Here is a 21,422-nt window from a genome sequence, read left to right on the forward strand (position 1 = left end):
TTAGAGATAAGATTCTTTGCATGCTGGATTCAAGGCCTTAACAGGCACAAATTCTACCAACAAGATCCACCAATTAATTAGCTATCAGTTCATTGTGAAACCTTTCCACTTCCTATCCTTGCTAGTTTTCTACCTTTTCTAAAAAACCCTGCATATAAGGCCTCCAATCTCAGGAAGCTGACTTGCCTAGCTTCCGTCAAGCGTGACTCCATCTAACGTCATTTGTCTCTATAGTAACCGACTAAAAAAGCTGCTGTGCTTAGCAGAGGTTTTGTGCAAGCAGTGGTCCAGCCTAGAGATGTTTTAAAGACTTGAGTCCCCTCTCTACTTACCACTGAATGCTTCCTGGTACTAGGGAAAGGACAGAGCCTCTGACAAACAGGAGAGGTGGAGGGTGAAAGCGAAAAGGACTGAATGTAAAACATGAAGGACAGTGGACTACAAGTAGAGACTGAGTTCAAAAGGAAACGAGTTTAGAAGGAGCTTCATTTATAAGAGGACTAAGAACACATGGTTAAAAACTAGATACAAGAAACAGAATATAGGGCTTCCCTGGTGGCGCAGTGGTTGAGAGTCCGCCTGCCGATGCAGGGGACGCGGGTTCGTGCCCCGGTCTGGGAAGATCCCACATGCCGCGGAGCGGCTGGGCCCGTGAGCCATGGCCGCTGAGCCTGCGCTCCGCAATGGAAGAGACCACAACAGTGAGAGGCCCGCGTACCGCAAAAAAAAAAAAAAAAAAAAAAGAAAGAAACAATATAATTATCAAGCATTTCCATCCATATTCTTCTGGTCAGAAACAATACCATGATATTGACATCAGCAGATTGTCCACAAGAAACATGATTATGGTGCTTCAGAAAGCTGACTAGTATTAATAGTGATCCAAAAGATGTTTAACAGTATAGTCCGTCCAAAAGTTGTTTAACAGTATAGTCCAGCTATGGATAAGGGGCCAAACACAGCTTCTCTTCAACAAATTTGTAACCTAATGGTGGGTAGCAATGAACACAAAACAGTGAAACTGTTACAGAGAATGGAGGAGGGGGACATACTTTATGTAATAAACATAAAAACCTTATTAAGAGTGTAATGATGCATTCCAGGATCTATCCTCCCCACCTCCCAATCACTCCTCCCGCAACAGGAGACTTGGCATGTGCAGCCTCAATGGGGAGGCTCCCACAGCTCTGCCTTGGCTGCAGCCTCCTCTCACTCCCAGTATATACCGGGGCAAACCTCATTCATGGAGCTTTGTTCCTCAAGAGTTCATTCATCAAGTCATTACTACAGTGTCTGCCAGCCTGTGGGTTCTTCCAGGAAATTACACCAATTGCTTTTCTGCACCACGTAAAGTCCACTTTAAATATTATCCGACACAGTGGACAGAAAACAGAGAAGCACTAAGTCAGCACTTAAAGGAGCAGGTTTCTGAGCACCAGTGTCCTCATTTGTTATCTGGAGATGATAATATCTTACCTTCCTACCATACCAGTGTGCTACAAGGCTCAAAAACAGGTTATTTAAAAATTTTTTACAAATAGTAAAGAAAACATCATAGGTATATACATATATGCCATATATCTGTATGTATACCGTATATATATACACACACACAGCCTTTATTGTGATACCATATTTTGCCTCCCATAAAACTTTAACCATTACTGTTAAAGTTGCATGTAACGCCTTCTATTCTGTACCATACTGACTTGATTACATAGTTATCTTTCCTACTGGACCATAAGGTCTTTGAGGATAATGTCCACATACGTTTTTGTCTTTGAGTATTCCGCAGAGCCTAGCACAATAATTCACATAATAAATACTCTCTCTCTACATATATAATGAGTTATTATTATTAAAATCATTACTCTAGGAGTTATTCCTTCTGGAAATGTCTGTAAACTGCAGCAAATCTCTACGTTCTACATTCATACAGAAATTTTCATTTAAAACTATCGTGAAATTTTGACATCCTATAACTAGTAAGAATAGGGAGCCCTTTAAACTAACTAAAGATCATATTACAACAAGCCTTACATGAGAATTTTTTTAAGAGATGGGGACAATAACGCAAATGTCTTCTCAAAGAGAATTCAAGACAGTGATAATATAATTACCCCAGGTGAAATTTAGGATTTGAACAAAGGCAAGAGGTCAGCATTTCCATACCTATGATAACTTCTGCAGCAGGTAGGGTCTGAGACTTGATTTAATTCTTAGTTCTAATACATTTTAATCCAATATATTTTAATTTATTTATTTTTAATTTTTGGTTGCACTGGGTCTCTGTTGCTGCACCCAGGCTTTTCTCTAGTTGAGGCGAGGGGGGGCTACTCTTTGCTGCGGTGCACTGACTTCTCATTGCGGTGGCCTGCCTTGTTGCGGAGTGCTGGCTGTAGAGTGCAGGCTCAGTAGTTGTGGCGCACGGACTTAGTTGTTCCGCGGCATGTGGGATCTTCCCGGACCAGGGCTCGAACCCATGTCCCCTGTATTGGCAGGCGGATTCTTAACTACTGCGCCACCAGGGAAGTCCTTAATCCAGTATATTTTAACTTAATCCAATTTAATTCTAGTACATTTTAACTCACTCCTTCATCTAGTTTTGTGTGTGACTTCAATTTAACTTCAAGTTTAAGATACTTAGGAGCCCTCTGTAGATGAGCTTTGGAGCACAGACGCGAGTTGCATCTGGTCTGCTCAGAATTTAAGGTGTGCACGCCCTACAGCAGGCACTTCCTCTGAGGAACAGCTACAGCACCCAACCCCACCCCACCCCACGGCCTGCTGGCATGGTTAAATGGCCCCTTGATAGATGGACAGTACGTGGATTAAACACACTTAGAGTACCAAATAAACTTAATTCTGGGAGGAAAAATTACACCTGCATTAGTTGGCTAGGGCTGCCATAACAAAACACCAGACTGGGTGGCTTAAACAACAGTAATCTATTTTCTCACAGTTCTGGAGGTTAGACATAAAAGATCAGGTGTCAGCAAGGTTGGTTTCATCTGACTTACAAATGGCCGCCTTCTTGCTGTGTCCTCACCTGGTCTTTCTCCTGTGCATGAGTGCCCTTGGTGTCTCTTTTTACGTCCAAATTTCCTCCTCGTATACAGATGCCAGTTAGAATGGATTAGGGCCCAACCTAAAGGACTCACTTTAACTTAACCACCTCTTTAAAGGCCCTGTCACCAAATACAGTCACAGTCTGAGGGACTGGGGGCACAGTAGTGCTTCAACATATGAATTTGGGGGTGGAGGGCACAATTCGGCCCATAACGATAGCAAACTAGGTTCATTTATCTCTGTCCTAGGCATTAATTTAGGCTTTGTTCATTTAAGAGCCAAAGCATCCTTTTTCAGCCATCCTTCCCCTAATCAGTCTGTACAGAGAGAAGTGATTTGGGGATTACATTCTGTGTAGACCTCCAAGCATCATGTGGGTCCCCTTGGGTACCTAAGACATGACAGCATTCATGGTGACCCATCTGTTGCAATATGGTTAACTGTTTGAGGGTCACCAAAATGTTGTTCAGCAACAGATCTTATAGACTGCCTCTGAAACCAGAATAATGCTTTTACAATCTTTACCCCTATGGCATGCCAGTTAATTTAGAGATATGCGAGGGTACGTCTGAGAATCCCTTTGGCCTTTCCTAGAAAGCACTGTCAGCGGTGAGGAAACTATTGGAGAGCATACCCAAAGGCTTTTTAATACTTCTGAGGGGCAGTAACAAAGAGAGTTAAGATGGGAAAGGCAATATGAAAGCCCTGGAGCCAATTCTGTGGCTTCCAGTGAACTAATAGGGAGGGGTTTTTTTCCCCTTAAATACTGTTATATTAACAGTATTAAAGGTTAAACTGTTTAACTGTTTAAAGGTTAAACAAAAGATTTCAAAGAAAATAAGCCAAACAAGTAGTATCCAGTAAATCTTCTCATTCTTCATGCTGCATATCCACCAGAGGCGAATCTTATGATAAGACGCACCTTATTATGACACACCTATGGTCAGATTCAAAATGCACTTGATTTTACCAAGCTTATAAGGTCATTTTTATAAAGCAAGTGGATTAGAATCTCCTCTTAAGTGTGCCTGCAGTAATCAGGAAACTCCATACACCATTCTCAAGGGAGTCATGTTTTATACTTCAAATGGCTATTTATCTTATATGTCCAGTGTGTCTTACAGCATACAGCAATTTATACTTTATCTGAGGCGGTGTTAGGCCCAGCACTAATAACAGCGAACAGAAAATACAGTTTATTACTCAACGCAATCTGCACCTGTCGCCACAGTATCACTCTTATAGTCTAATGCACACAAGCAACTGGGCTTGAGGCAACCTTTTCTAGTAGGTCATATATGACTGCTAATCCACTGACGATAAACTGGGATCCCCACTCTAAGCACTTTCCCTAAATGCGGGGAGGCCTGGTATTAGCTGTCCCATATTAATTTTCAAAAGACCATCAGATGAAGAAGTCATCAAAAGCAAACTACTTAGGTATGAACAATGCCCAAAGAATGATAACTGAAAAATTCTCCGCACCATACTAAGAGAAAACTTCCAGCATAGATGATACTTAAGAAATAATTTTCTCTCTGAATTTAATTAGCCAAGTTTAATGGTTTCATTTCAAAATACTTAAGGAAAAAAGTGGTTTATGCAGCAGCAGCAAAAAAAATCCCTTTATACCCCTCTTACTTAGTAAATAGAAACAGTTCAACAACCTTAAAAACGTGTTACAGCTCTCCCTTTCCCTACAGAGGTAGTAAAGCAGCATAAATACAGACACTGAATGGAGAATAATCAAGCAAAGGTTTCTCTGAACTTGTGGTGTCTGCCACAAATTTTTACTTACTAACGGTTTAGGTCATGAATTTTTTGAAAATTGCATGTCTTGGTATGCTTTTGTGGTTTCTCCTCTGCTTTTCCCTTCTCTGTTATATCTGTTGCCCTTTGGTCTCCTGACACTTCCATTTTCTCCTTTTATGTTCCTGCTGTGCCCACCGCACGGGAGAAACCTGGGCGTAACTGATCCCACCTTTAATCATCTTTTTCTTATTCCAGACTTTCCGGTTGGAGTGGGAGGAGGAAGACCCAGGTGCAGCCCAAATATTACCTATTCCACAAAGTGTGGGTGGAAAAGCGTCTCCTCGCCCTTCATTTTGTATCTATTTAACTAACGGCGCTGTCGTGCCCAAACGCATACTGGCCAAGAACTAGATTTCCAAAATGGCTTTGCTCCTTTCGAGCTGGCATCAGTCTATAAAATGCAATTTACTTCCACTGCAACCAACCCTTCCCTGTACCTCAAATACTACCCAATATACAGACAACTGAACCTAACCTAGTGTAGACAGCGGATTCACATCTGCTAAATTCAGTAGAGAGCCGGCACAGCCGTTGGACTTATGTAAAGAAAGCGTTAAAAGAAAAAAAAAAAACCAAAAAACCACACTAAGCAAACCCGAGGGGCGGGCTTCGCCGAAGATCGCGCTCTCCCGCCGCCGTGCGGACGACGAGCAACCCTCCCCGCCGTGGCCACGCCCCCTCCGCCTAGCTGTGGCCACGCCTCCTCCTCCGACCCCGCCCCACCGAGGCCACGCCCGACGTGAGGCGCGGGAGCCGCCGGGCCGGAGGCGGGGCTTGAGCTGCCCCTCCCACCGCCGCCGCCGGCGGCCTCCGCGCGGGCCTCACAGCCCGTATTCCACTCACTTTGTTCTCCGCCTTTGTCCTAATCCACACCAGCAGGTGGAGCCGCAGTTAAAGTTTCCGAGTCCATTCCGAGAGCGGGAGCCCATCTTGCTCGCCGCGGAGGCCCTCGCTGGAGGAGGAGGGTCAGAGCTCGGGTGCAGCCAATCGTGGACAACGCTGCTAGTTATCAGAGCAGAATGGGCTGTAGTTTAGTGAAATAGGAAAGCTGCAAAACACTGTGGAGTGTTCCCGTGTAAATAAAAAGAGGAAAAAAAAGTTTCTCAAGTCTCCGCTGCACGACGTCGGGCCGGCGCCGGGGCGGGGGTCTAAGCTCTCCCGAGCGGCCACGCGCTGGACTTTATTGTGCCGCAACAAGCCCCCGTTCCCATTGTTTGTGTTTTTTTCAAAATATGGCAAAGGTTCAGGTGAACAATGTAGTGGTGCTGGATAACCCTTCTCCTTTCTACAACCCATTCCAGTTCGAGATCACCTTCGAGTGCATCGAGGACCTGTCTGAAGGTGAGTCGGGCGCCCGCCCGCCGCCGGGCTGTCAGTTGCGGGCTGCAGACGTTGAAAGTTTCCCGGGCCCGGCCTCGCGCGGGCGGCCGGTGCTTAGCGCCGGGCGGGCTGCGGGCTCGGCTCTGCGGAGGGAAACTTGAAGTTGATGGACGACGGCCGGCGAGGCGCGCGCGGTGTTCGGCCGCAGCCGGGGCGCCTGCCGCGGCTCAACTTGCGAGGAACTTGTTCGAGCGGAGGTAGCCATGTTGTCAGCTTTGTCTGGCGGGCGGACGGTTCGCGAGACCCGCACTCGCGCCCGTGGCGCCGGCCGAGGGTCGCGCCGGGCTGGCCCCCGGCCGCCAACGGCCTCCGCGGCCCCCACGGCCCCAGTGAGGAGGTGGGAAGGAGAGGCATGTATGTGTGGTCGCGCCGGCGAGTTCGCAGCGGAGCCATCTTACCGAGAGTAGAGAACTGGGCCACCGACCCCGGCGTCACGACGCCTCCTCTCCGCGGGTGACGAACGCGGCGCCCCGCCTGCCCACCTTCCTGCCCCCGAGCAAGAGGCAGATCCATTTTTAGGGCTTACGCTGGAGTTGCCGTACTCTCCTGGGTGGCCATGCCCGGCCGCCTCGGGGAGGAGAGCGAGGCTGTCCTTGCGCTGATTTCTGGCTCCCTGGACCAACCAGCAGGGGAGGCGGGCGCAGGCTCGGCCCCTCGGCGCCGCGGGTCGGTGCTCCCGGGGGCCGCCGGTGCTCGCGGGCCGGCGCTTACCGGCCGGCGCCCGGGATGCTCGGGGCGCCTGGGGATGCTGGCGCTCAGGCTCGCCCAGACCAGCGTGGACTCCTCATGCTTAATGACCGAAATCTTCTCTCCTCTCAGGAAGAAAAATATTGCTAAGCTAGGAAGTTACATTTAACCCGAGAACAGAAATAAGTAAAATACTTAAATGATTTCCAGGACTTAATCACTGGCTTCTAAGTAGTCTGAAAGAAGACTTTCTTCAAGAACGTGTTGAAATCTAAATACAGTAACTCTACATCCAAATACCCTGAACATAAAACACTAAAGTGGGCTAGGAAATAAAAGGTAAAGTCCTGATGGCAATGCAAAATCTTTTACTATTTTTTTCTAAGTACGTTTTAAGGTCTTCAAAAAGATAAATATTTAATATATGCAGTAATAAATTTAAAAAGCTAAAATTTGCCAAGGTCTTTGCGATTTTATTAAAACAATCCAGTGCTCCATTTTCAAAATTTGAGGGGGAAAAAGTTTAACTTCATCAATGGTAATTTAACAATAGGGGACATACTTCTTTGAACTTACAAGTATGTTTAGCAAAATGCACTTCAAATTATATGCTAATCAAGGCATGTAAAGCACTTTCACTTTAAAAATTAGTTCTTAATCTCTGTATAATGTATTTTATGTAGGGTGTTAACTTGTTAACTTTTTAAATTACGAAAACAATATATGCTCATTGTAATAGACTTTTTAAAAGTTGTACATACATATATAAAGTTAACAGTCCTCTGTACTCAATACCTTTCCCCCATCTCACTCTAAGTAACCATAATTAACACTTTAGTCTGTGCTCTTCCATATAGTTTTACTACATATATAAAGCACAAATGCACATACATAAGTAGGGCACATTTTCAAAGACGATTCATTTATTAAACTAATTCCTAAATAGGCCATTGGTAATAACATTAAAGGGGATTTTTCTTATTACGGTACTTTGAAACTATTTGGTTACTTTACCATAGTACTACCATAAGCACTTCAGCCACCAGGCCCATTTTCATGCCCATTAAACTAATTTTCCCTTTTTATTACCAATTGCATATAAAAATGGGCAAATGCATGAAAAACTATTGAGTCCTTTCCAACTTATACTACAGTGTTTTAGGCATTAGAACTTCTTGAAATTACGGGTGTTTCTAAGTGATACCTTCCATTTTAGGAGCCAGTTCTGAACAAGGAAGTTAGATGATTCAGGATGTTGTTACAGGGCTTTGACATTGGATGGTTGAAACCTGCCATTGATGTGTTCTGTTTGTTAACTAGGATCTGTTCAGAACCCAGCTGAATCACATAAAAGTTTTTACTAATGTCAGGAATATACCTCCTTCTGCTTGTATACCTCTCTTCCCAGGGCATCTATACTGGGCGTTTATTTAGTATTGTTTAAGAGTTTAAGCTGAGTCATACCAAAGCTGCAAAGGAATCTTTCAAAAAGGTGCCATGCTTACATACTCCACCTAGAGGCTGTGTGGATTAAGGAAATTGAGTTTACTTAGCAAAGGTTTCTTATAGGTCCCATCTTTTATACTGCAGTTCTTTAAAAAAATTTGTTCTTGAAATTGAACTACAGAATATTCTGAAGAGAAATTTTCACTTTATAATTTTGTCTCAAGTCCCAAGCCAGAGGTTGGCCGCCATTTTCCATACTTTAAGTTGTCAATAGCCCCCAAATGTTTTCACTTTCCTTTAAAAGCTGCCCTGTAGCTTTGCTTCAGAAAAAGCCTTGAGGAGTACTTACTCTTAAGATAATATACTTGTTTCTACTGTAAGACCTATACAGGGGTAGGACAGCAATCCACAGATTTAAGCAGAGGCTTTCCTGTAAATCTGGGAGATAGGAGACCTTGGATGTGTTTGATCTGATGGTCACCAAGCCTGTACAAGTTTTGATTGACTTTATTTCTCTTTGTTATGCCTTGTGGATTGCTGACTCTCTGCTTCTTTACTGAATGGAGCCTTTTTTTTTTTTAAGTTGATCAATATCAATAATTACAGCTACTGTCAGTTGAATACTTATAATGTACCAGAACTGAATGGTGCTTCCTACTTTAAAACCTGAGGCTTGTACTAATTCACAAAGACTACATACTTCCCCCTAGATCACAGGTCTTCCCAAGTAGTGTAATTAGTTTGAAATTCCCTTGGTGACTTCCCTCACCCCCACCACAAATGGAGATAATTTGCAGGCTGGGATTACCATGATTAAATGAAACAGTTAACTTTTTAAACAAGTGAGTAAACTCCTTCAAGTGATAATCTGTGCAAAGCATCTGACCATATATATCCCTTCTTGTTTCAAATATAGGAGACAAGGGAATGAAAGCTGGGTTCCAAAAAAAAAAAAAGGACAAAACAACTGATGCTGATTTATAAATAAGTACTGAGCATTTTAAACCCAGTAGCTACAGCAAGCATCCATAAGCATAAAAATTAAGGTACAGGTGTTCCCTTAGTTACAGCCTATACTCCTTAAGGCTAGATTATCTCTTCATGGCCTCTGCCCTCACCCATTCCTTCCCACCTCCCACAGTTAAGTTCCTTTATTTCACTATTCATTTGAGAGCTAAAAGGAATAATTTATCTTCCTTAGATTTTTGGAAAGAGCCCAGGCTTTGGGGTTGGGTCCAAGTTGGGTCCAGGCTTTGGAGTTTATGTCCAAGCAGAGACATAGCTTGGATTCTGATTCTTCGATTTACTAGCTGTATGAATTTGGGTATGTTACGTAGCCTCTCTGAGTCTTAACTTTCCTATTTGTATAATAGGTATAATTAAATCCATATGATACAAAGCTGTTGAGGTTTTAAACAACAGGTGTGAAGTGGCAAGGCCAATGCCCAGCACATAGTAGGTATTTTATGAAAGTAAGTTTTTAAGTCATAACCATGTTCCTATGCCAGACCACAAATGCCAATTTATACCAATTAAGCTAAGAGCACGATACAGAGTGGTACAGATACACATGAAATGAACAAAGCATTATGAAAACTTCTATGTGACAATTCCCAGTCTTATCTCTACTCAGCTAGTTTAGTAGCTTCCACACCCCTTTCTTCTTAAAACCGTTTCTCCAACTGACTTGGGTTACCTACCTCACTAGCCACTAGTTTTGTAACTTTATTGATCTTATCTCCCCAACCTCTTTAACTTTGGAGAGTGCCCAGGCTCACTCCCTAGGGATCCCACCTATTTTCAACTAAATTTTTACCAGACCTATTCATTATCTCCACTTATTCATTATCTCTAGAACTCCTGATTGTTTCCCTCCCCTGCCCCCTGTAAAAATAAGTGGCTCTTGCTGGCTCTATCTTCGGGATTTATCCAGAATATTACTCCTTCTCGCCCCCAGGGCTACATGTGGTCCAAGCCACCATAATTTCTTGCCTCAACTGAACTATTCTCCTGTTTTTTCCCTTGCCCTCTTACAGTCTACACTGAACACAGCAGCCAAAATGATCCTCCTAAAATGAAAGTCAGATCATGTCACTCCTCTACCCAAAACCCTCCAGTGGCTTCCCATGCCACTCAGTGTAAAAGCCTAAAATCTTTATGATGGCCTTCAAGATCTTGCATCATCTGGCCACACCTTTTGCCCCCAATCTCATGGTTGGCTGTTTTCCCCTTTGCTCATTCTGCTCCTGCACTGGCGACTTTGCTTTTTCTTGAGCATGTCAAGCATGTGCCTACTGCCTGGCCTTTGTACTTGCTGTTCCTTCTGACTAGATATTCATACTGCTTGTTCCCTCTCTTAATCTTCATCAACAAACAGATGATCTCATGAGATGTCAGATGTAGGACCCTGCATCTGGAAATGTGCTAGAAACTGGAGATAAAGTGGTCTAGGTCTGGGACAGAACCATGACATAATAAGAGAAATATAAACCTAAGGGATCTTTTAGTTCAATAACTTGCAGTTTGTAATACAGTATGAATAAGTATTACCTATACTATTTCTGTTATCTATTTAGGGAACAAAAATATCTACAAAGTTACACAAAAATGACAATACATGGTGGCATTAACTGGATTCTCCACAGGTGGCCCAGAAACACCCTCTGGGATTGCTGGTGTAGACTCTGTGGAGTGAATCCAAGAGGCAGGCCACACAGTGCCAAACACCCTAAGAGGACCAGGAGGTCTCAGAGAATTTGTAGAGTGGTCTTTCTCCTCCTACTAAAGAGGAGGCCTCTTCCAAAGAACAATCATTTGACTCATCTCTGGGTTCTTCTCACAGAGCACACTGTAAAGGGTGCTCAATAAAGTCTGAATTACACGGAACGTCTTAGGTTGCACTTTATTCTGTCTTGTTACTCGTGCCTGTTCCCACTGTAAATATTCTGATGTATCAAGTGGTATAAGGATCCTTGGTTTTCCTCTTCCCAGTGTAAAGAATGTATGCCATGAAGGGGTGCCATGAGGGAAAAATCCCGCTGTGGACCCTTAACAGTTGATGAGTTGAAGCGCTAAGGGGCTTCTGATCCACAAGAGCAGTTTGCAAGTAATGATTTTTCCACTATGGAGCTCTTCGATGATTTGGATCTGTGCAACACAGCATGGGGGAGCCCTTCAAAAGTGTGTTTAGCAGGTTGTTAAAAGATGACGTACAGAAAAGGGGGGGAGGGATTCCTTAGCCAAATAAATTTGGGAAACACTGGATTAATGGTACTGGTGTTCCTTACTGAAGGATTTTTCAGACCCCTTGCTCTGCCAGTGTGCTTTATGAATCCTCAAGAGAAGGTTGTAGTATTTCCCAAGTTTTTGGCCATGTTGTTTTGTTCGTGAGGAGCCCTGCCCAGGGACCAGTATTTCACAAAACAGCATTTTGAGAAACTCTGCTATGAAATGTAAGAATTTCACACCCGAAAGTTATAAGGAGCACTTCAGTGCCTTTCTGGGTTTTCTGCTATGAAAAGCCAATGTTAGCAGCCAATAAATGGTGTAAGTGGACATTCAAAGGGTCTTTGATGTCATCTCATAATGTAATTAATGAATATGAAATAATGTTTTGGTTTTTAACCCTAGACCTGGAATGGAAAATTATCTATGTGGGCTCCGCGGAAAGTGAAGAATACGATCAAGTTCTAGACTCTGTTTTAGTGGGCCCTGTTCCTGCAGGAAGGCATATGTTTGTATTTCAGGTGAGATTATTCTTGGTAAATATGTATGCCAAATACATTTCTAAATGGTCCTTAACCCTTTCCTTTTGGGTTAAATCACTCTGGTTCTGCTGCATTCACTTTTTGTCTGCTTCTATCATGTTTTAAGAAGTCTCTGTGCCATGAAGGAATGCCACTTCCTGATTTTGTGTGCTGAGAGATGTTACTGTGATGTTTATACTTCAGGGTTTGCACAGCATGCAGTAAACCTTATACTCTGTCAGGGCCACGTGGTGGTTAATTTTGGGCTCTTCCTGTGAATAGTCCCTTAGTTTGAGACCTTCAGGGTGGCTGTCCAGCAGCCCCAAACAGGGATTCAAAATGCTTACTACTAACTGGGGATAGTTAGTAATATGCATTTTCAGATTATAGTTTCAGCCACTAGGAATGATGATGATATAACAAAACAACTTTATTTCAGCATAATCAATAACTCAGCTAGGTTATCAGGTATGTTAGAAGATAGAGATCTACGAGATCTTGGGTCACTGGAACTAAATGAAGTCCAGTGGTCTACTAAAGCATCTACTCTACACTTCTTATAGAGGATTACTGTTACAAATCCACAACTCTGTTTATCATTTGTGAGGAGAAATTCTACTAACATAATTATGTTCTCAGATACCACTGACAGTATTTAGGTCTGTGCCAAGTCTTCAGACATTGTCTTCTGCATTCAAAAATATTACTTCTTTTAATCCATGTCAAATTGTTGTATAAAACTATTCAGTCACTTCTCAATTATCCATGTTTATTAGAGGGAGATATTTATAATAATCCAAAGAGTAACTAGCCATTGCTTTTTAAAAAACTATTAATTTTGTTACAAGTATTTCTACCCAACAGAGTCTCATTAGTTAAGTAGAACCCACTGAAAATCTAACTTTTCTCTCCCTGACCTCTCACTTCGCTCAGTTCACAGATGGGACCAATTTAAATAAATACTGTTGGTCAAATAATCCCATCAGATATGAGCTAAGAATCTCTCAAACATATGGTATCTCTAGAGCTGCTACTGCTCCCTCCCCTCTCCTAAATATAGAATTCAGAATTTTGTTCTCCTAGCCCTAGTGCTTTTTATTAAATAAAAAGCAACAAATACTATATTTTAAATAAACAGTTAAGAAAAGCTTAAATATATTGACTAAAGGCTCAAATATATTAAAAGTGCTGTGAAGCTGAGTTGTGTGACTGTGTGGGGATGCACTGCAGTTGTAGACCTGGTTCAGATCCCACTCTGCTGCTTATTAGCCACATGTGACTTCAGACAGGCTCCCAGCCTCCCCTAGTCACTCCAGTCATCCCTAAAACGTGGATACTAGCCTACCTCATAAGAACGTTATGAGGATTAAATGAGGAATAAAGCAGTTTAGTATAATCACTGACAGACAGTGCCTATTTCTATAATTGGAACTAAGCTTTTATTCTCTTAGCTTCTTGAAATTGTTACACAAAGAAGCAGTATTTGCTCTGACCCACAAGCCTGGAGAACCTCTACTTCACAGATGATAATTTATGATGCAAGAAACTTGATTTGAGAGGCAGTAATATACCTTTCTATGCTGCTAAAACAAAACAAAAAACAGAACTTGCAAATAAATGCCATGTTTTTGAAACAAACTTTTAAAAATCTTTTCTATGTGTTTATGTTGGTTAAGAATACTCCTTAGCTTTTGGCTTGAAGTATCATAGGAAAAAAATTACTCAAAACTATTTCCCTCTAGTGATTTTTACCTTGGTATTCTGTGCACATGTTGCCAAAAGTACAAAGCACGTACAGTGTGATTTAGATCATATGTTCAGCCTATGCATTTTTCAGAATTCACCATTATCAGCAGAAAGGAACTAAAACAGTTTTTATTTTATGTTTTAAACAAACTACCATAGCATTCTCCTGGTCTGCCAGGATTTTGCCTCAGAATAAGGCTAGCAGGAAGGTGCCCAGACGTCTGCCTAGTATTGCCTGTTGGAGTCAAAGATCTCTGCTGATCACTTCTCCATCCTAAATGATCTGAGAGGCCTGCAGGCTTCTCTCCTTGAATTTGTTCAAGCTGAATCCTTTAGCAAACAACTTTTAAAACACAAACATGCCTAGAACCAATTTGCTGAGGGGATGGGAAGCAATAGAGGGGAAAGTTCCCATATTACTGAACTACCTCTATTTCCCATCTCCACCCAAAGGCAAACGGCATATTCTGAGGACAGGCCCTCTGTCCCCATTCTGGTATCTCTCCAAGAGAGATCATAAACCACATCAGGGCAGGAACTGAGTTACGAATGAATTTCAAAATACTAAGTATATACTGTGTGCCTAGAGCTATGCTGGACTCGAGATAACAAAGATGAGCTGGATGGGATGCCTGCCCGAGATAAAGCTTAGAATCGCAGAGAAGACTGAAGGGGAAACATATTTAGATCATTGGACATACATTAATAGAGAATTTGTGGGCTTCCCTGGTGGCGCAGTGGTTGAGTCCGCCTGCCGATGCAGGGGACACGGGTTCGTGCCCCGGTCCGGGAAGATCCCACATGCCGCGGAGCGGCTGGGCCTGTGAGCCATGGCTGCTGAGCCTGCGCTTCCAGAGCCTGTGCTCCGCAACGGGAGAGGCCACAACAGTGAGAGGCCCGCGTACCGCAAAAAACAAAAGAAAAAAAAGAGAGAGAGAGAATTTGTGTTGAATGATATGAGTGCATAAAGAGTGCTATTAATTACACCTTTGAGTTAGAAAGGGTTTCACTAAAAAGGATACATTTGATGCAAGCTTCAAAGATGAATTTTTCAGAATGTTAGGGAAGGAGTATATGCAAGGCACAGAGGCATGAAAGCTTATTATTACATTTTAAAGAACCTACATTTCTAGACCAAGAGATGTGGAGTTAAAGGGGTTGTGATGTTGGTTGGAGACCAGTTATGAAGGGCCTTATAAATGAAGTTAAAAACTGAGATCTTTATCTCAGAAATGAGGGTAATCATCTGAGGTTTTAAAACCTGGTAAAGGGATGGGAATGGATCTGTGCTTAGATAGCGAATGCTGGCCTCAGTGCAAATAGGCTACTGCTGGGGCAGACCAGTAGGGAAGTTTTACCAATATTCCAGATAAGAGATAAAGACTTGAATTCTACTGTCAGAGATGGGAAACATTGAAACTGCCTAGATGGAGGAGGTAGGGAAGCTGAGGGTGACAGATTTTTAGTATGGGTAACTAGGTGAGTGCTTTATGCCTTTTTGTGTCACCTACGTGTGGTAGGTGTACTGTAATCATGAGTCTTCTATGATAATGGCCTGATTGAGAACACTAGTGAGAAGTGTTCCCAAGCTAAGACATTGGCTGAAGCGTTCACCAAGGCCCAGGGATGGTCCTTAGTGTCGTAGCAAGAGTAAGCCAATCTGCTGGAACTTCATGCACTTACCACTCAGAATAGCTGCTTCAGGTCATGCTCAGTGCCTCACCATCACTGCCTGTCCCCAGTCTGTGATTCCTTCCAACCAGTGTCCTTACTGTCTTCCACACGGCTGTGGACAGGGCGCTAGCCTTCACTCATGTTCTCAGCCACCTCTAGCTCACTTGCCCCACCTTCTGCGTTCCTCAAGGTTCAGCTTACAGCACTTTGATTCAAAACAAGATCATTGATTACATCTGCCTCAAACAATCTTTACCTTCATTGAATTTCCATATGTGGGACTATTTGTATTTTTTGAAAATCTGCTATATAACTATTTCCATTCCATTTTCAGTTTTATATTAATTTACTATTAGAATATCTGTGAAGGGTGGATGAGTGGATATGAGAATATGTGTCCTGGGAAACTGGATAACAAACATTTGCTGCCAAAAGGCTATATGGAGATAACTGAATATTTACTAATTTAGGTCTGAAAATTATGACTGGGAAAACTGAATATTTACTAATTTAGGTCTGAAAATTATGACTGGGAAAACTGAATATTTACTAATTTAGGTCTGAAAATTATGACTGGGAAAGGTTGGAATTAGTAAGACTATTGATTTGCTTACTATATTTTATAAAAGGTTCTATTATTGAATATTGCATAATCCCTCATGAACAACCACACACTGTAGCCAGAATTATTTTTCTCTAGACGTAGTGATGCTTTCAGGTGCCCAGGGTACTTAGGTATACTGTGGAGAAACACATGAATTATATTTTCTAGCTATAAGTCAGTTTCAAAAAAGTGAGCATTTGCCTTCCCAGTGTGATTTCCACATTTTGGTTGCTGCACCCTTAACCAAAGGTGCTCAGTGTAACCAAAACTCCAGTTTTGCTTATGGTTAACAACCTTTTGTGATGTGTGTTTCTTTTCTTTTTAAATTATTCTAGGCTGATGCACCTAATCCGGGACTCATTCCAGATGCAGATGCAGTAGGTGTAACAGTTGTGCTAATTACATGCACCTATCGAGGTCAAGAATTTATTAGAGTTGGTTATTATGTAAATAATGAATATACTGAGACAGAATTAAGGGAAAATCCGCCAGTAAAACCAGACTTTTCTAAGGTAATGCTCTGATTATTCCTTTTTCATTAATTTTACTGTACAACTTTTTTAAGCAATTGCCATTTCATGGTACACTATGAAAATGGCTTTGAGACAAAATAAATTTGAGGTCCTTGTGCCAACTGAGCAAACTAATCTTTGTTCCATTACCATGGATGACCTCAAACCCTACCTCCAGATTAGTCATCAGTAATTACTGTTGGTTCGGCACCTTGAGAGTCTCTGATGATTTAGAAAATTGAAAGTGCCTCCTATAAGAAACAGATCTCTATTAATGGCTCCCTGTATGGCATTCCCCATACGTCATGATTCTCTCCATTTCAGTCTTTAGACATTCAAATTCATGTTTGTTTTACTGATTATTCAATAATATTTTTGTCTGTAACTCTTCCCAAAATTGTGGGGGGAAGTTTTGTGTTTGTTTTTCATAGGAACGTTGTTATCTCAAAACTCCTATACGCCTTGCTTTATGTGCTGTTCTCAGAGGTTAAACTAAAGGTCTTAAATATTATCTGGTGGTGAAAACAGCTTAGCTTCTGAGTGAGAAGCTGAAAATCTGTGATTCGGTATTCTCAAAAATACTAAGTACTTTATGATTTTCCATTGGGAGCTGTAATAGTTTAGTAACTGGTGATTTTTGTGAGATTGAACATAACACTCTATCTGCCAGACCATGCAAGAAGAATTACATGGGAGTAAAATGGAATGTTCTCCTTTCTGATAATAAGGCTGGAAGGTTTTTTATTCTGATGTGGAACGTTCCATTTCTAATTTATTAGTTACCTGTATGGTTCCTTGTATAGCAAAAAGAGAAGAAACTAGAATATTGTTTCTAGAATGAGCCATAATAATTAAAAGATAGGAAACTATTAATAATGAGAGGTCATATGTGGGAATATTTTTCATTTTCCTTGAAAATATTAGTGAAGAAACACCACATTAATCTAGAAAGCATGTTAATTTGTTAAATAAAGCATCCTCTGAAGCATTCAAGAGATTCTCTCCCCTTTAGGAAACAAGTACAGAGTTAGAATATTTTGTTGGATAGTAAAAGAGCTGGATAATTCCCTCAGGTTCTCCACATCTTGCTTCCATTAGACTAAAATAATTTCTTTGCTTCGGCCCTATTTCTTGTTTATGTTATGTTTAATGTGCTTTACTTGACTTACACTTTTGTATATGAATTAGCCCTTAAGGAGTACTAATATAAAGAACCATTCTATTAAGGTCTATTTGTGTATGGTAATCTAACTTTCTTAGTGTTTACCATTTATATATTTCCTTCTTCCTCTAGCTTCAAAGGAACATTTTGGCATCCAATCCCAGAGTCACAAGATTCCACATTAATTGGGAAGATAACACAGAAAAACTGGAAGATGCAGAGAGCAGTAATCCAAATCTACAATCACTTCTTTCAACAGATGCATTACCTTCAGCATCAAAGGGATGGTCCACATCAGAAAACTCACTAAATGTCATGTTAGAATCCCACATGGACTGCATGTGACCACCTGCCATCCCTATAGTACAAATTAAGCTATAAAAACACACAGAACTATTTCCCTGAAATTCCGTAAGTCCATAGTCAAGATACAATGTGAAGAATTTGTTTAAAAAACATCCTGTAGAAAGTTTATAAGAAAACCAGTATTTGAGCAAATTGTGGAATATAAATACAACTATTTTTAAGTAATTTTTTTCTCTAATGTGTTATTTTATTTGTTCTGAAACTAATCTGATTAAAACATATATATTATTTTCTTTTCCTCTATATGTAATTAAAGCACTTATAAAGAAAAGTGAATCATTAGACCAGGTTGTAAAGATGTCTTAGCCTCTTGGACAGTAATCTTTGGACCACTATTTTACTAATCTTCGAAAGAACAAAGTTAACTTCAACTAAAATGTGTCTTCCTGTGATAACACATAATTTGGTTTGATTTAAGGGGCAAGTTTTCATTCTTTTTACAGCATGCCCTTAAAGAAGGGATTTGAAGTCAACTGTATGCTACCAAGAACTCTAGGATCTGATTTTCCAGGCCACCTTGAAGCCTCTTATGGCTACTGTTCAGTTCATATAATGTTAGCCAGCATTCAGTTTGGTTTCTAAGACAACAAATGTGGTTAATTGTTTGTAAGGTCCTCTGGCTATGATTTTTGTTTTTATAACAGTTCAGGACATCAGAACACTCCTTGAATCATACATCATTATTACCCAGTGAATTCAGCAGGTCAAGAGCAGATACAAACTCCCTAAGTTTAAGAGCAGGAGAGTATAATGACTTCGTTCCATTCGTTAGATTTATAATACTATGAACTTAACTCTTTAAAACTGTTTTGCTAGGTCATCTGTTGTTGGCAGCATTTATATAAAAGCAGTGGATTTGGAAAGATATATTTAGCTTTATCATAATAGATAAGTTACTATTTTGGAACTATATATATTTTCACATGTAGTACTCTTCTCCATATCCCCTGACACTCATGCACAATAAGATTAGGCATATTTGTGGTGGACATATTTTAGATAGCTTTTCCAGGTAAGTTTTTTAAAAGCAGTCTTGGAAAGGAATGCATTAACTAAATGGGCCAAAAGGTTCTTTTTCATTGATGAGAGCTAGGTCCTTCCTCAAAAAGTTTCTTATGCTCCAGTAAATTAAATGTAGAATATTCTCATTACTCTTGCTGCTAAGCAAGGCATTAGCCATATAATGCAGAGTTATGCAGTGCCTTCATATCTCAAACTTTTATACTGCACTTTTTAAAGCTTATTTTGAGGAAGGGAAAGGGGCATTTGTCTGCATATGGATTCTCAGTTGTATATATTTCCTATCATTCTAAAAAGTGACTTTGTGAAGCAAAATTTTGCTAAATGTTAAACTTTGAAATTTAATATACCAGATAATTAAAATACTGTCCACTAACTAGTTCATAGACTTTAAAAGTAAAATACATCCGGCTGTTAAAACAATATGAAGAAAATTTCATTTTTGTCTAATTGCAATTAAAAGAAAATGTTAAAATATTAAAATGAAAATAAAAGTAATACTTTCCAACCAAGAGCTCAGTGATTAATATAACAAGAACACAATATGTGCTTGTTAGGAATAAAGCATATATAAGCCAAATTTCCAAATCAATTCACTGCTGAGTTTTTATTCTGATTAATTATGATTGGTTTGTACTGACATCAAAGGGTTAGGTTTTTATATCAATTTGTAAACCAACAGCCAATTTTCACAAAAGTTTGAGACTTAAAAACTATTATCTCTTATTTAAAATTTTTATGGTTCTATAAGAATTTTAAAAATTAAAATATTTAGTATTCAGACATTAGGAACTAAGAAACTGTAATGTACAGGTTGTTTTTTATTTTTCCTGTTTAGCTAGATGCTGCCTGAATTATAGCTAGAAAGTTTAGAACTGTTTTTTCCCTTTCTGATCACAGTAAATAGCTGTGTCCTGAGAAGATAAACATGAACAAATTAGTTATTGCCACAAAAGAGATAGGCGCGTAGGCTGGAGGGAATGAGGATATCATTTGAGCTGAGAAAACAAGCAGAAGTCTGAGAAACGTGCATGCATTCGTTCATTTATAACCTTATACAACCGTAGGCTTCCATGTGGTCTTACCCTCAGGTTTGGGGTTTCTAGTTTTACCAAGAAAGCCTGTGGCAGCAGTTTTCAAAACTTTTTATGTAATCCATGGTAAAAAAAAAAAATTTAAGTATGACCTGATAACACAAATATGTATATTAACAGTTTTCATGAAAATGTGCCCTTAATAGTGCACCTTTACTGTGTGCACTAGTATATTCTAGTATCTTTTATTTTGAAAGTGCTGGTTTTGACCCACTGAAATAACTTTATGACCCTCTAATGGGTTGTGATACAGTTTAAAGAAAGGCTAGTCTGGCCCTTTGGGTAGACGAGAAGTAGCAATAACTTTTCTACAGTTCTAAAATTTATATTCCCTCTACCTGTCATTTCTTTCATATTCGGATTATGAATTTGGCAATAAGAAAAAGAAGGAAAAGGGCTAATACAGTGAATTCATCAGCCATTCACTTTAAAACTGTCCAAATACTCTGAAGTTACTAATAGTCCACAAATTGGACTCATTTCTTGACACTCCATATAATTAACTTAGGAAACATTCCACATTGTTACTCGGGAAACACCTTTATTTGTTTGTTGTTAATATCATTTAATACAGAACTCTAGAACACTGGGTCATAACAATTTTAAAATGCACATGAAGTGTTCTTCATATATGCTTGCCTCTAGTATCCTAAAGCTTGTCTACGCCTCTGAATCCATAAATCCCTTCTTATCAGTGCTTAATGTACTGTTTAGTTATATTTCAAAACCTAAGAGTCCCTTAAAATGGGGCTCTTGTTACATAGGACTATTAATGGAGCATTTGCTGTTTTATGATAAGTTTTCAACTATAAGCTCATAGGAAATCTGAGCACAAGCCACGGACAGTAGGCATCCCTAACAAGTAACAAATAACATTTTTAAAATGTGTGAAACCAAAGGCCTATTATAGGGGAATAGGAGAAATATTTCCCCAATCAAAACAGTGTAAAAATTCAAAATGGCGTCAAAACATGTTTTTTAAAATAATTTTTTCCTGAAGTCACTTTATAATCAAATCTTGACATATCAGCAAAGGCTTTAAATATACTTGTTGAAGAATCATTACAATGTATGAATGAAGCTACACGTTGCAATGATGAAAGT

At 40.3% G+C, this 21,422-nt stretch overlaps 2 protein-coding genes across 3 annotated transcripts in view; one reads left to right on the forward strand and one right to left on the reverse strand.

Moving 5' to 3' along the window:
* Nucleotides 1-21,422, reverse strand: part of MCM9 (minichromosome maintenance 9 homologous recombination repair factor) — an 81,098-nt gene that overhangs the window by 37,021 nt on the left and 22,655 nt on the right. The window lies entirely within an intron of this gene.
* Nucleotides 5,625-19,732, forward strand: ASF1A (anti-silencing function 1A histone chaperone). Its single transcript, XM_029223897.1, has 4 exons — nt 5,625-6,222; nt 12,025-12,140; nt 16,500-16,676; nt 17,971-19,732. The coding sequence occupies exons 1-4, from the start codon at nt 6,114-6,116 to the stop codon at nt 18,181-18,183; spliced, it is 615 nt and encodes a 204-aa protein (XP_029079730.1). The 5' UTR covers nt 5,625-6,113; the 3' UTR covers nt 18,184-19,732.

The sequence above is a fragment of the Monodon monoceros genome, unplaced genomic scaffold (assembly GCF_005190385.1).
Source record: "Monodon monoceros isolate NGI ecotype Baffin Bay Population unplaced genomic scaffold, NGI_Narwhal_1 Super_Scaffold_15, whole genome shotgun sequence".
Lineage (NCBI taxonomy): Eukaryota > Metazoa > Chordata > Mammalia > Artiodactyla > Monodontidae > Monodon > Monodon monoceros.

Coding starts and splice junctions, on each gene's coding strand:
- ASF1A (XM_029223897.1), top strand. CDS start 6,114: ATGGCAAAGGTTCAGGTGAACAATGTAGTGGTGCTGGATAACCCTTCT. Junction 6,223..12,024: donor CATCGAGGACCTGTCTGAAG/GTGAGTCGGGCG, acceptor TTTTAACCCTAG/ACCTGGAATGGAAAATTATC. Junction 16,677..17,970: donor TAAAACCAGACTTTTCTAAG/GTAATGCTCTGA, acceptor TTCTTCCTCTAG/CTTCAAAGGAACATTTTGGC.